The 17,220-nt window shown below is 47.8% G+C and overlaps 1 protein-coding gene across 3 annotated transcripts in view; it reads right to left on the bottom strand.

Moving 5' to 3' along the window:
• The window catches only part of FOXO3 (forkhead box O3), a 97,611-nt gene extending 81,096 nt beyond the window's left edge, over positions 1 to 16,515 (bottom strand). For 2 of the 3 annotated variants that reach the window (XR_005105052.1, XR_005105051.1), the window contains exon 1: positions 14,520 to 16,515. Coding sequence is in view for 1 of the 3 variants with exons in the window: in XM_037392930.1 (XP_037248827.1) it covers positions 14,520 to 15,101 (582 nt within the window). In the remaining 2 variants the exon portion in view is untranslated. The remainder of the gene's footprint in view (positions 1 to 14,519) is intronic. The other variant, XM_037392930.1, reaches the window with a different exon arrangement.
• Between the last annotated feature and the right edge of the window lie 705 nt (positions 16,516 to 17,220).

Genomic DNA, 17,220 nt, shown 5'->3' with positions numbered 1-17,220 from the left:
AGGAACTGGTATGTCTCCTCTATTCTCATTGATAGAGGAAGAAAAAGGAACAGCCTCTCACCATGGAAATAAGAGCAATTACTACACAACACATATATATACACATACAGATATATATATGTATGTACATATAAATAACATTTAATATTTTAGGGACAGGTCAGTAGCCCTATGAACTGTATAATCTCAGACTCTGTTTGCTGTCTATTTCAGGCCACATGAAAACAGAGATGGAAGTCTCTCTGAAATCGGATCCTGCATCTCTTACACGAATGAGCAACCCCTCTGCACATAGTATCTCAGCAGAGGGAATAGGACTACCCAAATGACTAAGGATTTGCACACTGACAGCACCAGGACTGCTCACCTAAGGGTGGATTAGTTAAGAAAACCAGTGTTGTAAATTATAGGTGGTGCTGTGAGCCCCACCTACACATTGCATTGTCCAACACTTCCTCCTATAAAACCCTGTTCCCTGTTGCTAACAGCTTTGCAAACCTGACCTGAAACTGGGATTAGAGAAAAGATAAATCTTGCCTGGGATAGGCAAGACATGGGAAATTGGGAATCCTGGGGCAGCAGAGAAATATGGAACAAGGAGCTGGACAAAAAACCAGGCAAGCTGGACAAGCAGAGCAGATATGAAAACCTGGGGAGGTGGGCAGGGAGGTGGGAGATCACAGGAAAAGGAAGAAGGGACGCATGGAGCAGGACTGGGAATCGAAGGGAAGGAGGCTGGGATGGGAGACTACAGAAGGTGAGGAGCTTTGGGAGGAGAGAAAAGGATGCAGAGCTGGGACAGTGCTCACCGGGGAAGCCCATGGATACTGGGGAGGCAAACAGCACAGGTGAGCACATCGGGAAGGGCCTAATTCTTTACTCAGAGCTGGGCGCAACAAACATGGCACAGGGCCCACCCAGAGATCACAGGAGATGAGCTGAAACCCTGAATACCCCTTGAAGCATCCAGCCCAACAGGGAGACTTGGGGTGCTTAGGAGTCTATGAGCTCATTACTAACCACAGTATCATAGCCAGCATCAGAAGTAATTTCAAGAGTTAGAGGCAACTTTACTTCTGACATTGTGTACTTCCTGAGCACTTGGCTTTGATACCGAAACATTTTTTTGGTGTAGATTTTCATATAAATGAAGTACACTTTTACTTCGTACTTCTGTTCAGCGCTTACTGAACAGTAAGAACTATCCACAGAGATACTCCAGTGATCTGCAGTTAATGGTCAAGACATGTGAAATACAACTTTCCTACTCCATGTCTGCTCCTGGAAAATGGGAAGCCATCATTGGCATTGCTCAAACCAACCTGCTGCATTGTGGCTTCTAGGGAGAAAGCTGCTGGCCCTGCAAGCCCATAACCACCTGGGAGAATCAGTGGTTTAATGCCTGGTACAGTTCCTGCAGAAAATAAGGAAACTATCATTTCTCAGCCCAGTTTCCTGCAGAAAATGAGGAAAATATCATCTCTCAGCCCATGCAGAGCTTTTTTCTAAAACAACAACAAAAAAAACCAACAAAAAACAACCAACAACCATCCAACAAAAATGTCAAACCAGAAACCAGGCACTCAAGACTGGATAAATTTAGTAAGATGTCATATTCAACTACAATTGAAGGAAATCCATACTTAATTTCTCAAAAAACTGCTATCATACTGTTCCAGCAAACTCCTTCCTTCAGACTGAGGGGACACCAAATCCACACTATTTCTCAATTTACTACTTTTTTCCTTTTTTTTTTCCTCAATTATAGAGAACATTGTCATTCCACATGCTTAATACAAGCCTGAATAAAAAATTACACGAGAAGCTTTTGCCAGGGTTAGGTCCTGACACAGCTGTTGAAAAAACCCAAAATGGACATTTTATCCTGCCCAAATCAGCGTTCTTTTCACTATTTATACTCCTGGATCCAGCAGCTGCAAGTGACGCTACAGGTCATGTTGTCCTAAATGGACAAAGAATCTGAGGATCCTCTCAAGTTTTGGAGACTTGTTTGTACTTCAGTTCTCCCTCTCAATACTTTGCGGTGCTGCTGCACCAATGCCAATTTGCTGCAAGTTTAAGTAGGGTATCAACCTCTGGTCAGAACAGATTTTTCAGCTAAGATTTTCCATCCCTAAAAAAAGGAAAAAGATTATTTTTCCTGCTTCCATTTTTCAGCACCATAGGATCAACACTGGCTGCTCAGTTGATAATACCCCTCTTTATTTGAAGTTATTTTTCTCCTTTCACCACCCACATTCATCTGGGACTTATTCAGTATTATTCTGCCTGACACCAGTCCAAAACAGCAAACAATTTCTGTAACGGCACAATAAGCAGAGAGGATGCTAACGGAGGTGCTTCAGAGTCCCCTCATGTAACATCCAGTTATGCACTGAAAATAAAGTCAAAAAACTTGTAAGGAGGTTAGATACAGCTGTGCCTTTAATGGAACAACTTATCTGGTATTGGGACCAGCATTTTACAAGCAGGGTAACATTTCGGCTGTACTTTGGCCTTCTGTCACCAGGGAGAGGTGGAGATTTATGCCCTTTCTCCTTCTAAATTAGACTCCTTCAGTGCTCTATTTTATATTCCTCCTGACAGGTCCCTATTCTGTATTTTAAAAAACCTGCTGTCGCTGTGTTGCATAGGAAAAAACCTTTCCAGCCGAAACTCCTGCCACCCAGTCAAGCAGCAAGAGGTAACTCTGTGGTTAAAGCTGTGAGGATAAAATACTTTGCCCAGCAACATACTCATTTCCAGCAGGGTTTGATAAAATTATAATTCACTGTCCAGAAAAAGACTAAAACATTAAACATATTATACTGAGAAAGTCAAAATAGGTCATTCAATCAGTGTTATTCCCCCTTCATTTCACACATAATACAAAGCAGTTAAGTAGTTTCTCTTGCAATTAGTATCATCTTTGTCTCCTTGGTGTCTAAAATACACTGGAGATATGGAGCTGCTCTGACTGTACAGAAGCCCAAGCCCGGCTCCACACCATCGCCAACTTCTTAGTAAATACACAGAGGTGAAATACTATCTTCAATGATTTCAACCATGATAGCTTTCTTCAGTCTTTCCAATTCCCTGGTCTATCGCCTCAAATGGTAGACCTTTTCCCGCTGATTAAAGAGGAGTACAGCTGTGCTCCCCAAGCATCTCCAACTGCTAATGCATGTTCCACTCCATCCTCTGACAAGGAGGACTTATTACCTGGCAGAGCCCTGAAGAAGGTGGGCTAGAAACAGCCTCCTGGGGAACGGCAGGGATTTAGAGATCTTTCCTGGATGTGAGAAGTCTGACATATGCTTCAAATGCATTTTAATTTAGAAAAATGTTGGAAAGATTTTATTTATGTTTCTAATTAGGTAAACAGTATGCTTCTTCCACCTGCTCCAAGCTACCCCACTAGGCCCAGTAGACATCAGATGTCTATGAACATACATCAGGTTGATTTACTCCCTACTGCTAGTTCACAGAACCCTTCCTCCTCACAACCCATATGCCACTACGTTACAGCCTACACACTTTCCCTCTTTTTTGTATGTAAAATGGCCTCACTACTGATTTTCAAATATCTTCTTAAGCACACAACTCCCTTCCCCAGAGCTTTATAAAAACCAGCTCCTCATAAAACATTTCTATCCTGCTCCAAGTGTGCAAACCTTCTAGTACATTTTAATGAGAAGTATTTTTGCCATGCATGAGCCAGGGTGTAAGAGCAATAGGGCAAAAAACAAATCTCAACATGCTATGGGAAGTGAAAATCACACTGTCAACTTCATGATGAAAATACTACTATTAGGTTCAGAGCTTTTGGCTGCAGCACAAATGAGGCTGGAAACCTCTGGCTCAATCCATGCAGAGCTCTGCCATGACTTCTATTTGCAAATTGAAGATTTTAGATGCGGCCCACTTATCTGCGCCACATACATGGCTCGGGCTACGCAAAAGCAAAAGCTGCTTGAACAAGATTCACAAGATTTACCTCCTCAGTGGCAGCATCATTCTTGGTGCCAATACTGTTCTACAAAGGAATCGTAGGACCAGCAGCCTCCCATTGTAGGTCTTGATGAATACTTAAAGAAGTACCCTTTGCTCTGAAAACTGACATCTCAGACAAATGGTTTTGAGTTCCCACGCACAGCGAAACTTCTAAACACAATAGATCGTGTTGCACAAAACGAGGGACAGCAGCTCAAAGTGTCTCAGCTTACAAGCATCTCAGGACACGAATTGAACTGGCATCACCTTCTCCTATGAGTTCCTGGAAAAAAACATTCTCTGAAAATTAGTTAAGGTCCAGAGCAGTTTTGCAGAACAAACAGTAGTTACAGGCTTTCAGGAAACCAACTCACTGCTCTCAGCACAAAACCGATCAGCTAAAAACGTGATAATGTGGGAGCCTGTAAGAGTCTCACAGAAAGATATTCTTTGTTGAGCACTGTTCTCACTTATCAGATGCCAAATTATATGTACTAAGCATATCTAGAATTTTATATATGAAACTGATAAATCCTCCATGAAGTACTAGCAAATATATTTACATGAGATAGGGGTTCACAGCCTAACTTCACAAATACCCTCAAAGTCAGAAACCCTTGATTTGGATTAAGTCTCACATTTAAAGGTATGTTTACACTCCAAATTTTGTGTGAGAAAGTGGGGCTAACTGTGGTCGTAACATGTCTTCAGAGAGCTGAAATAGCTGCTTGAAGAGCTAACATGGGGAGAAAAAAAATCCAATACAGCAGGTTTTAAGAGCACTGACACATAAGTGGAGTATATATCAAGATAATTCAGTTCACATTCCAGATAAAACAAATATGGCTCTAGAAGTCGTGTCCTAAAATGATTTCTTTAGATTAATACATTTATTCTTCTGCATCTTATTTTTGAAAAAGTATAGAAACCCACATGGTGCAGCATGAGAAACACTGAGTTACAAGGGCAAATCATCTACAGTGTCAGAGGTGCTGGCTGTCTAGACTAGAAGAGTAGTTTGTATTACAATATTATTAGGCAATTAGTACGTTTTTAAACAAAGCTTTGTTTACTTAAGTGCAAGACTATTGCTAACACTTCCTGGCCATGCTCAGTCCTCACAGGGGGTCCAGGCTCAGTGGCAATCAGGATTTTAAGCAGGGCAGGCTTGCGTCTTACAGTAATGCAAATGCATGCTGCCGTGGCACTGTTGGAGAGTCCCACTGCTGCTTTAACATGGCCTTTAGCAGGGACAAGAGCCAGACCCTGCTCTCTTTACTTCATTCTACCCATGGTAGTTGCCTCATCATAAACTAGGCTGCACCCATTCAAACTAGTTTTCATTCCCACCGCGAAGTGAGCATTCAGAGCAGCCAGGGAGGCAGTGTGAAGCCCAAGCGGACGTGTGCTGATGTGTTTGAGTGCTCCTCTATCTGTCCTCCTCAGCCTTCCACGTTATCTGCTGCCTCCCACTCCTCTGGTGTGGGGATAAGCAGATGTTACCTCCCTGTTCAAGCGCTGGCAAGCAGCCCAGACCTGCCATTTTCTGCTCACGTGACTCAGGAGCCAGCAAACCTACCGAAAACTTTTTCCTAGGACTGCGTCCCACCCACTGATCACAATCCCCGGCGTGCCCGTGTCCCCCGCTGCTCCCTAGGGAAAGCCGAAGGTCTTGAAAAGCCAGTGACGGGCGGGCAGGCTGGCCTGAAGGCGCCGCAAGGCTGAGGGCTAGGTTGCCAGCAACCTCCAGGCAGACCCGCAGCAAACACAAGGCACGAAGGCAGCCGCAGAGGTAGGTGTCAATGTAGAAAAACGACACCTTTGGCAGCACTCCTGCCTCCTGCCCTCATTCTGGAGCTCTCAACAGGATTTTGGCTCTCAACAGGATTTGCCCTTCACCTCAGCACGGGCAATGGGTGACAGGACACAGAAGTGGCATGATCCACTGACTCACCCCGTGGAAATGCACCTGACTGCCAGCAGCACTCGGGTGTACAGCAGCCAGAGGTTGCACCGGCAGAGCCCCACACCCACTGCCAGCAGCCTCCTGCCCCCTAAAACCGGCAGGCAGCACTCTCTGGGAGACCTGGAGGCACAAGCTGCAAAGGCCCTGATGACAAGCTCCAGGTGCTGCACACCGTCCTCCTCGTTTCAAAAAGACCTTCCTCCAGCTCTCTGGCAGTGACCCACAGGCTGCCCTCTGACTTCCTGTCCCAGCACGCACCTCCCTCGCACGTCCCTTTTACATGCAGCAAGTGGTAACTTCACCAGAAGAGGAAAAATAATAAAGAAAAGCAAAGTAATAACTTGCAAAGAAACATATTCAAGAGAGAACCCATCATTTCATAATTCAGCTCTTAACTACATAGCAGGTTGCAATCAAACAAGTGATCCCTTCAGTTCATTAGCACAAGTCTGTTGTAAGCACTAATTTTCACAAGGCATTTCTTTACCAGTACAAATTCCCAGAAAGGCATTTTTTTGTCACTGAAATCTCACAAAGGTGTTTTGTATCAGCAGTATTTAAACAGCCTTCAGGTACCAGCATACAGATAAAGCAAATCGCCCCAATAAGCAAAGTCCGGGGGGGGGGGGGGGGGGGGGGGGCGGGGAGAGGGGACGGACGGAGGGGACAGACGACATGACGACACACAACAGTTATTAACAAGATACCAATGCTGTTAACTCCTGACCTGCCTCAAACTGGCAGTTTGCAAACAGTGTTGTGAGCATACCAGTCCTTGAGTAAATGTGCAACGGTGGGTGGCGCAGGGAAAGGGCGCTGGCTTTGCAGGCTGGCTCCTCCTGGACCAGGCAGCTAGGCGCAGCATCAAGAGGAACCACTCCGGCAAAAAGCAATGGCGACACAGCAACACTCTTCTCCAGCCCCACTGAAAGGCAGCTCCCTTGCAATTTCACCGCAGGGATGAGGCAGAGCACTAACACAATCACTTGCTTGTTTCCAACCCCTTGCCTGCCCTGAAATCGTTCTTCATCAGTCCTGTAGCCTAATCACCTCTACACTGCATCCCCAACTGAAATGCCATACTCTGCAACATGCCCTGCACAGTTACAAGCCAGCCCTCCATTTCCCACAGAGGCACCCCATGCATCATGCAAACCTCCAGGCTCGTGTTACAAAGGGAAGGATGGTGAAAGAGAAGTAGGACAACGTCCCTAGAGTCTCCCAAGACAGGAACGAGAAATTGGGGGATGGGGAATTGAGGAATGAAGTTTATAAAAAAAAATATATATATTGGTATTTGAAAATTGAATGAGTGCTGTCTGCTTGTTACTCCCTTCATATCACAGGTTTTCAGACCAATGACCTGTGACAACCCTTGCCCAACACAGGGCCCAGGAGGTAACTTAAAATAACATAGCTGAAGAATACAGCAAGAGACAACCTGTTGCTGGAGACCGTGCTCCACTCAGCAGTGGTCTATTCTCAATAGCTCCAGCAGCCTCAAGGTCCATCATCCTCAGCCATGCAGAGCTGAAGGTGCCCCCACACACACACACCCCCCGCAGGGCACTACAGTGTGCCCAGCAACTCCTACGCACACCTTGCACACCTGAGCTCTTCCTACTCCTCCACCCCAAACAGGGGCTGGGGCCACATCACCACAGACCTCCAGATCTCCCTGCAGTTCCTGGCAAGCTGAGAACTATGGCTCTCTCTCCAGCTGCCTCAATCAGAGGAGCAAGAGCTGTACCCACCATTAGTAAAAACCACTTGGAAACATGCTGGTTAGCTTGGGAAAGCCAAGCTGATGTCAAGTAAGTGTCAAATACACATTGGTAAGGAGTTGGTGCCTGTCAGCAGTGCAATCGTATCCCACACACACAACTGGAACATCAGGAAACTGGTATAGCCGTGCAGAGAAGCACAGGGTACCCCATCCTGACTCTGAAGCAAGTTAGAACAAAACATCTCACTCTGATGGAAAATCCCCTTCTGTAGACAAGCCACTTTTTAATAATAAGTGCTAAATGGACTATTCAAGCAGGTAATTAATGTTAATTAACATATGTCAGGCCATAAATTGGCTAAATACACCTCATTTTCCAAGCTTAGTGTGTGGCAATGCTCAGGGAATTGTGACAGAAAAGAACAATCTAAGTTTGTAGAAGCATAAAAAAAGAGCAAATAAAAGGTTAAGCATAATCTTCACTTAACTCATGCTGTGCTGAGCCAGCACTACCGAAAACTGAATGACTGTGCACATTACTTGAACACTTTATTTTGCTCCTGAACCACTATACTACACACATATTGTCAGCCCCAAGAAAAGCCACATCAAAAAAACCCTGCAGCTCCCCGAGCACTGTGTTATCAGCCAGGCCTTCACTGGGATACTCACTACGTGCTACAGGACCTGGATGTCCCTCCTGCCCTGGGACCAGGCGAGGCTGTGGCCCCTTTCCAGTGCCAACCGAGGAACCACAGTTTTTTGTGGCAAGGGGAATGAAGCACTGGTGGGAGGATGCTCAGAGCTTGCCCTCCTCCAGAGAGTCTGCCTCAAAACATGAAGGGCCTCGTGCCTTTAAAAGACACTAACACTACCATTTTGTAACTTTGCCCTTGGGCACATTTTCTGTGACACAGATAGTAGTAAGGCTTTTAAAAAAGTAGGAGAGAAACAAGAACACACGAAGATTTTAATCTAAGTAACAACTTGCATTAGGAAATACTTTCAGTTTCTCCCTTGGCAAGCCGCCACTATGCCAAGACCCACTGTAATTGCATTGCAAATAAGAAACAATCCTCACAAAAGATTTTCCATACTTCCACGCAAAATAGCTGGCTGCCAAAATCTTGCAGGGCACCTTCAGGAGGCTGTCACCTAGAGAAATGCTTTGGCTGTTTATCCTGATTTCCCTTATCTCCAAGGCAATCCCTCCTGCCTCCCTTTGAACCCAGCACACCCACCATAATTTTCTGGGGTGATTTCATGTTTCTTCTCCCCCATCCACCCCACACAAACTGGCTGAAAACAGGCCAGCTGCTGCAGGGGGGTGTGGGGGAGCTGTGCCCGCCCCAGCACTGCCTGCCTTCTGCAAGGGACGCCACTGACTCCAGGTTTCTACTTTGTCCACCTCAGCACAAAGAGCTTTCATGAAACCACCGGGCTAACCCTAATCACTCGCCTTTCTAAATGCACCAGCACGTGCCCAGCCTCCCCTAATCTCCCAGGATTAGAGCAAAGTGGTGTAGCACCACCAAAATGACCCGAATACAAAATGGCCTCACGTGTAAGACACCACTCTATTTACCAGGACAAAACCAAGCTGATGCAGGACATCCCGGGGCCAGAGCACCAGGATGCTTCTCTCCCCTAGCCTGATAAGTCTCAGACATCAGACAGTGCTTGTTCAAGCCAACACAATACAGCAGACATAAAAGCCACTGAGGTGATTTAATTTTTGTTAGCATTAACCATGTACTTCCAAATACACAGCTAAGTGTAGGAGCCAAACTCCAACTCTCAAGCTTCCTATTTTAAATATGCTCAAATATTGACACTAATAACCTAATACGCACAACATCAATGCTGCGTGACTGTTTTAGGTAACCTTCTGTCTCCAAAGAACTGAAGAACATTGCTTCCAGTATTTATCGTGCAGGTCTACCTGACAGCAGTACTATCTGGCATTATTCACTGGACGTTTCCCATTCACAACAGAAGTTAAGTTTAGCAGAGCCTGTGACTCTTTGCAGCTAATGACGTTCACCAAAGCGGTGTGTTTTTATCTTCATTTCACAAGTCCTTCAGTGGAGGTGCTCCTCACTGTCACACTGTGAATCAATGTCAAGGATTCTGGGAGAGCTACTCGGTGTTTCTCTCTTTCCCCTAATAGCTGTCACCTGTCTGCATGAGCTGGGGAAAAGTGAGATCTTTGATGTATGTTACAGATAGAAAATAGTAACAGGCACTAATATCTACATATGGTTTCTACTGGAAAGTTTAAGAAGTCATTTGTTACTTTGATACTAAAGTATACTCCTCTTTGATGCAAGAAGCTTGTTATCTAGCAGTTTCAACTTCGGGGGTGAAACCACACGTCTCTCTACCTTGCTCAGAACAAAATTCAATTACAAATGTTACTGAGTATTTTGTTAAAGCAGAACACAGTAAGGCTTTGATCAGGTAAGATGCTTAAGCAGTAAGTTTAAGCACACAAGTAATCCCAGTGAAGTCCCAAGGATCCATTCACGTGCTTAAACTGCTTCGGTAGATCAAAACTTAAAATAATCAGGCTACAGTTTGTAACCCAAACGCTTCTGTACAGTTGAACAAGGCAGCTCAAAATTCGGAGAAAAAAAAAAAGAAAACAAGACTATAACATAAAGCTAGAAAAAATAATCATGCTAGCAATTAACTGGGAAACACAGTCTTTAAAAAAAAAAAAAAAGGCAGAGAAAAAATGAAACTGATACAAACTCCAGTTTTACGCTGCCACTCCTGATAAAGACAGTGTGCCACTCCAAGGAAGGAGAAATAAGAGTGGTGTTTCTTCCTTCCCACAACCTTTGCAAGATGATGATTAAAAAAGTCCAACGCATCTTGCCTATTAGCATCTGGCTAACAGATTCAGACATCTGTCTAGATTGCCGGCAAATTTCTCAAATCTTTTCAAGTCTCAATAATTAGAGAAGAGACTCATGTGTTTGCTACGCTGAAGGGACTGCAGCCCTTCTTCACATATACCAATAAAACATGGTAAGGAATGTTTAAATGTCCATGTACAAAGATTACAAAAATCACCTCTTCAAAGTAAATATCCCAGCAGCTAGTATTTATCTTTCATGGGGAAGATGAATGCAACAGGTGTAAAACAAATAGGCTTCTGATATAAAAAACAAATCAAAGCAAATCAGCTGCATTTAAACTTGGGAATTGCTGGTATCCGTGTATAAAGATTCATAGTTCTTTCCATACCACTCAACAAAGAGGAAAATAGTCCCCCTAGTGTACTCTTCATGTAGAAAAGACTGTTTCACAAAATAGCATTGCAAGAAATTACAAAATAACATTATAGGAAGAGATATGGAAGTACTTAAGCTATAGTGAAACCAGGCACCTCTACTATATACACAGACACAAAGGTGGTTCAGTTTTCTATTTCAAGATTACTGAAGTGAGTAACTGCATCCCAAATATTTGGGGGCAAAAACTTGGGGTTTAAGTCAGCACACTAGTTTTGTGACTGCAGGATATTGACAGGGTAATGGGTACCTGAATCTGGAAAGACAGGTTGATCTGGTCATCAAGGAGCTCTATGGAAGTACCTGGCACAGTGCATTTCACAAGGGTGAAACCAGCCCACCCACAGGCCTTTCCCCCTGCTCCGGTAATGATAAATACGAATACTGACTCTCCATAAGTATTCAAGACAATAAGCGGATACTGAAGCATGCACCTAAACCCCTCCCGGTGATATGGAAGTGTACAGGATTGTAGCAAACCAAGCTGCTCGTGGCACACAGCAGTGTCCGCAGTGTGCTGGCTCTGCAGCCATGTACCGTACACTACTGCCCTAGTTAGCTGTCAGGCAGTATTAGGTTAGCTAACATCCCACCGGGGCCAGGGGGAGGGGGAAGCAAAGAAGATTGTTGAGGGGGTGTATTGGGCAAACCTTATCGGAATTAGCGGAAACGTTAATATATGCCTTCCTAACCACATCTGAAATACTCACTTCTGCTTTAATGCCCTAGGCAAAAAAAAAAAAAAAAAAAAGTGATAGTTGTAACTTTAATTTATAGCTCTTAAAATAATTGTTTTGAGGAGTATAATCCCAGCTATGTTTACGGATTATGGTATTCAGCACGTCTCAGTGGAAACGGTATTAATATTTTCATATATAATAATACATAAGATAATAAAACCAAGTTCTCTTCTTCTCTTTGTTTAAAATGACAATTTTCCCACTCAGTGCCAGAGCAGAATAACGTCAAATGGGCTTCCTATCTTTGAAGATTAACTTAGCTGTGTAAAAAATATTCTAAATTAAGATAAAAGCCTCCTGATACAGAACTATCTTCTGTGCATTTAAAATCTCGGTGTAACTAGCAATCTGAAAAAGTCTGATGTGAAAAGCTGCCATTAGTTCCTGAAGAGTTGTATTCATTACCTGTGAGGGAAACAAAGATGATAATAACATATAATGTGGTTTAGCATTGGGAGACTAAGATGGAGTCTCTATTTAAGTGTGTTGCCTCTGCACAAACTAATTTACGTTCCAGCCAAGAAACTGAAGTAGTCCTCTTCTGAACATATATACATATATTAAAAGAAACTCTAGTCCTGTTAAGGAATTAAATTTTGCAGTTTTCGATGCCTGGTAAATTATTAGCTCCTGACCTCTCCTTTCCCCCTTTCAGTATGCCCCTACCACCCACGCACAACTGCACCCACCATTAATGCGATCGAACTCCTTACCCTAACTTCCAGAGACAGCTCACAGTCATTAAAGCAGCAGAATTTTCTGCTACCAATGTGCTTGCATCTCCTGAGAAAGGTCATCTTAAAGGCTTGTGAGAAACTTCTGAACTAAATTATATCGGAGGAATCTCAAGGGATCCAAGTTTTTAACATTTTAATTAGCTCCAAGTACCAGTTAATGCTGTTCAGCAAAGGAATCAATATCAAATTAACAGTAAAAATTGTCAGAAAAATTGTGACTGTATTAAGCATACTAATCAATGTAAGCACTTCACATTATGGCCCAGATCCTGCTTCAGCTGAAGCAAATAGGAGTTTTGCCACCAAATTCAGCCGAAACAGTATCAGCCCCATTGTTTGACAAGTCTTCATTGGAATCGGGTATAGAGAATTTACTGAAAATTCAACATATCAGATGAAAAGGCTAGATTTGTCATAGCAGCTGACATCTAAAGCCACTGCTTCTGCATGAAACCAAACAACTTCTAAGACACGGGCTGTCATCGGAAGATGTAACCCTTCATCACACTCTTGTGTCACACTTGTAAAGTCAGATCAAAATTCAGCATCCAATACAGACGCAAAAACTGTTAAAAGGATCTGGGTTTTTTAAAAGCCTTGTCTGGAATTAGCTGTGCCACCGATAAACTTTGTGTTCGTATTTTCCCCAGCCTGAGACAAGTCAGTGAAATGCTTCCTCACAGTGCTCCATTTGGAAGGTAAAAATCATACAGCTGTACTTCAATTCCTAGCAGCAGGTCCTACTCAGGCACCAAATGTGAAACAGGGCTGCTAACAAGAAAACTGCCAGAAATGTTTCATCCATACAGTATTTCTGACCAATTTGTGTACTTCAGGTTTTCCCCTGATCCAAAGCTAGAGAGATTCAAAGAGGAAATTTAATTTCTCTGTAACACAATAAAACTTCCCAGCAAATTCGCCTTCAGCCATCCCTTCAAAAACTCAGTCTTGAACGCTGCCAGTATCAGCCCCCGGCAGCAACTGAACCATACCAGGATTTCCCTCTGCAAACAGTATCGACATCCCGCAGCACCTGCATTTCTGTATAGCTGCAAGTACGTGACATTTCGGCATCTGACAGACACTAATAATAGACATGGAAAACGAGGAGAAAAAAATCAGTTCTGGAAATCGCTTCAGATGTGCTTTACGTGCAGCACCGGCTCCTGGTAGGCCTTTATTAGACTCTTGTCTTTGAGAGTAAAACCCTGCCTGCCTGCAACGTGCTTTTGCACGCACTGAGTAAACAAACCACAAAAACAGATTATTTTTTTTTCTCACTTATTAACACGGTAGTAATCTTAGCTGCTAACTGTCACAATGCAGGACAGAAAACGCTGGACTATAAGGGATTTATCAGTAGACGGTGCCCTCGTACACTGGCACCGCAGGAATCGCAAACCAAGCATTCCCGTGGCTGAGCAGCCAATAACTCCACGCTTTGATTAACTTCATGAAGAAATGTCAAGACCCAAATTTCCCTCTATTGCCTTTGAGGAACGTGTGGGGAAACCACTGGGGTTTTTCTTGACAAAAATAACAGTGTCATTCTGTATTTGAGCTTTGAGACTCAGACTGACCCTGCATAAAAGCAAATCTGCTTATTCCCAGCACGAGTCACACCAAAGATACCTAAAACTTGAAAAAGAAAACCAAAGCAAAAAAACCACACGCACACCGTTAAAAATATTTTTCCTTTTTTCTCCTCCTTCCCTTTTCCCCTCCCTGCTTATGTGCTTCTACACCGCAGAAGCCTGCTCCGCTCCAGCATCTCCCCTGCTCCCAGAGTTACGAGCCCTCACCGCTTCCACACAGCAACAGGAACGAGACAAAACTTTTCGTACCCCCTCCCTTAAATTTAGGAAAAAAAAAAAAAAAAAAAAAGGATAGAGAAAGGTAAGGCGACAGCGCGTCCCCCAGCACGGCCATCAGCAGCGCCCGGCCGGCTGCCGTCGGGGAACGCCGCCGGCACCCCCCTCCGCGGCCGCATCCCCCGCGGGCAGCCCGCCCGTCGGGGCGGCGCGGTGGGTCCGCCACGGCCCTGGGACCCCGCCTCACCTTCCAGCCGGCCGAGCTGTTGCTGTCGCCCTTGTCCTTGAAGTAGGGCACGCAGCGGACCATCCAGTCGTAGATCTGGGAAAGGGTGAGGCGCTTCTCCGGGGAGCTCTCGATGGCGCGGGTGATCAGGTCGGCGTAGGAGAGGTTGCCCCACGCGTTGCGCCGCGACGAGCACTTCCTCGGCGCCGCCGCCGGGCCCCCGCTCAGCCCCCCGCCGCCTGCCGCCGCGGCTCCCCCCGGCGACAGGCTCGGCCCCTCCGGGCCGCCGCCGGGCAGCGGGGCCAGCAGCCGCGCCGCCTCCTCCGGGACGGCGGTGGCCGCCGCCGCCGCTTCTCCGCCCGCGGGGACCGCGCTGCCGACGGCCATGGCCGAGCTGCCCCCCTCCTCCTCGTCGTCCTCCTCCTCGGGGATCATGGAGGCGGCGTCGGCGGGCGGCTCGCCGGCAGGCTTGGCTGGGCTGGCCTGCAGCTCAGGCCTCTGCAGGGGCCAGGTGCAGGAGCGGGGGCGGCTCTGCGGCTCGAACTCGGGGTCCAGCTCCACGTCCAGGGGAGAGAGCGGCGCGGGGGGCGACGCCTCTGCCATCTTGGCCTCCCCCGCGGGCGGCTGCGGTGGCGGGGCGCTGCGACGGGGCGGGCGGCCGCCGACCCCGCTCCTCCTCCGCCGCCTCCTCCTCGGTGCCGACGGGAGCCTAGCAAGCGGGGGGCCGCCGGGCGGGCATGCCGCTCTCCGCTAAGGGCTGGCAGGCTCTCCGCTGCACCCCGAGCCCCGCTCCCCGCGGGCGATGCGCACGCCGGAGCCGGGGGGAAGGGGAGGGAGGGGAAGGAAAAAAAAAAAAAAAAATCAGATTAGGAGCCGGAGCGGCGGTGCAGGGCGGGCAGCGCGGGGCCGGGCGGTGCCGGAGGTGCCCGCGGCGCTGCCCTCCGCGCCGGCGGAGCAGCGGCCGCTCCTGCGGTGCGTGTGTGCGTTTGTTTATGTTTCACTCCATGCGGATGCAGAAGTAGCTCCAGCGGGAACCGCGCTGTATCCAGCCCGGAGAGGACACCCCCCCGCCCCCCGCCCCCGGCGCCTCCGAGCTCGCTCCTCGTCGCTTCCGCAGATATCTTCCCTTTTTGGGGGGTGGGGGTGGGGGTGGTCCTTTGCACCCTCCCTCGGCAGGAGGGCAGGGAGAGGGGTCTTTCAGATTACGCCGAAGACTTTTTCCTTCTTCAAAACGCCCTAAAGGGAGCCGAAGTCTTAGCGTACATCCAACTGCATATTAGCGTAAGCCTGTCACTTTGTGGTGCCCCCCAAGCCACACGCAACCAACCCCCCAAAATCTCACAGCCGACGGAGCAGGGGGCGGGAAAAAGCCACCCCGGGGGCTGGTCGATTTAAAAAAATAATAAATCCTTCTTCTCGCAGGGAAAAAGCAAACACAACGGGAACAAATCAAATCGCCAGTCTTCCAACAGGTCCAGAAGCTTTAAGCCCTCCCTAGGGCTGCCAAAGAGAATAGGTTTTGTTCCAGCATCAACACCACATTCATAACCTCCTTGCTCCTGCTGCTGCCATCTTGACAGTTTTTCCCCCCCTTCACTCAAGTCATTTAAAAAGCGCAGGCAGAAGAGGCAGGGAGAGCCACTTCGGGAGGGGAGGGAGGCGGGGGGTGGGGGGGAGAATCAACAGCCACCTCCACACCGGCAGAAATCGAGATCCGAATTCACGGGAAGAAGAAGCAGCGCTGCTGCATGTTTCCTGCTTCTCCTGCTCCTGCGCCTTCAGCTCCGAGGCGCCTTCCCTTTAAAGGCGAAGGAGGGGAAAGCGGCACACCGCCCGCTCCCTCTGCGAGCAGCCGGCGAGAGGCAAGCGATCCGCCCGCGCCGAGCCAGCCAGCCGCCGCCGCAGCCCGCCCGAGCAGCCTGTCACCCTGCTCGCCGCCGACTTCCACATCCCTCCTCCTAACAACCACCGGCAGCAACACAAAGTTATAGACACACGCAGGGAGCCTCAACCTAACCGCACGGCACCGCACGGCCCGCCCACGGGCGGAGGGCGGGCGGTGCCGCGCAGGGGCCGCCCCGACGGGGCGGGAGCGACGGGCCAGGGGGAGCCGCCGGGCCTGGGCGAGCGGGAGAGGGTGCCGGGACCCGGCGGGGACAGCGCCTGCCCGCCCGCCCTCCCCGCGGCTGCGGAGCGGCATCTCCGAGGCGCCGCGGCCGTGTCTCAGCCGCCGCCCGGGTCTTGACCGCGCCGCCCGGGCCGCGGGAAGGCGGCGGCGGGAAGGCTCGAGTCTCTCGGAGCACACGGTAACTCCTCCCAGGGCTGCATTCGCCCTGGCTCTCCGCGCTTGCTAGAAATGAAGCGGCAAAACCAGCCGCAACCGCCTGGCTTGTCCCTACCGCTGACCTGCGCCCTGCCCGCCTGGCCAGGAAGGGGCACAGCTGCAGCACTCCCTGCCTGCGCTTCGCCATGGAGCCAGCTCGGGCTGCCAGGCACGGCGGCGTAGCGCGCTGCTGCTCTTCTGTCTTGTTTCCGCTGCTCATAAATCAGTGGTGCGGGAGTTATTCTGGTAAACTTTAAATCTGGAGCCCAATTGAAAACTTTAATTCCACCAGTGTGTGATACAGGGCGTGTTCAGTTCAGACATGTCCACACGTGAATATAATCCTGCTGTACTTCCTCCTCGGAGGCCATGCCCTAGCAGAAAGCCCTCCAAAATAGT

Source organism: Falco rusticolus, chromosome 6, assembly GCF_015220075.1.
Source record: "Falco rusticolus isolate bFalRus1 chromosome 6, bFalRus1.pri, whole genome shotgun sequence".
Taxonomy (NCBI): Eukaryota; Metazoa; Chordata; class Aves; order Falconiformes; family Falconidae; genus Falco; species Falco rusticolus.
This window is presented reverse-complemented; position numbering and strand designations above follow the sequence as displayed.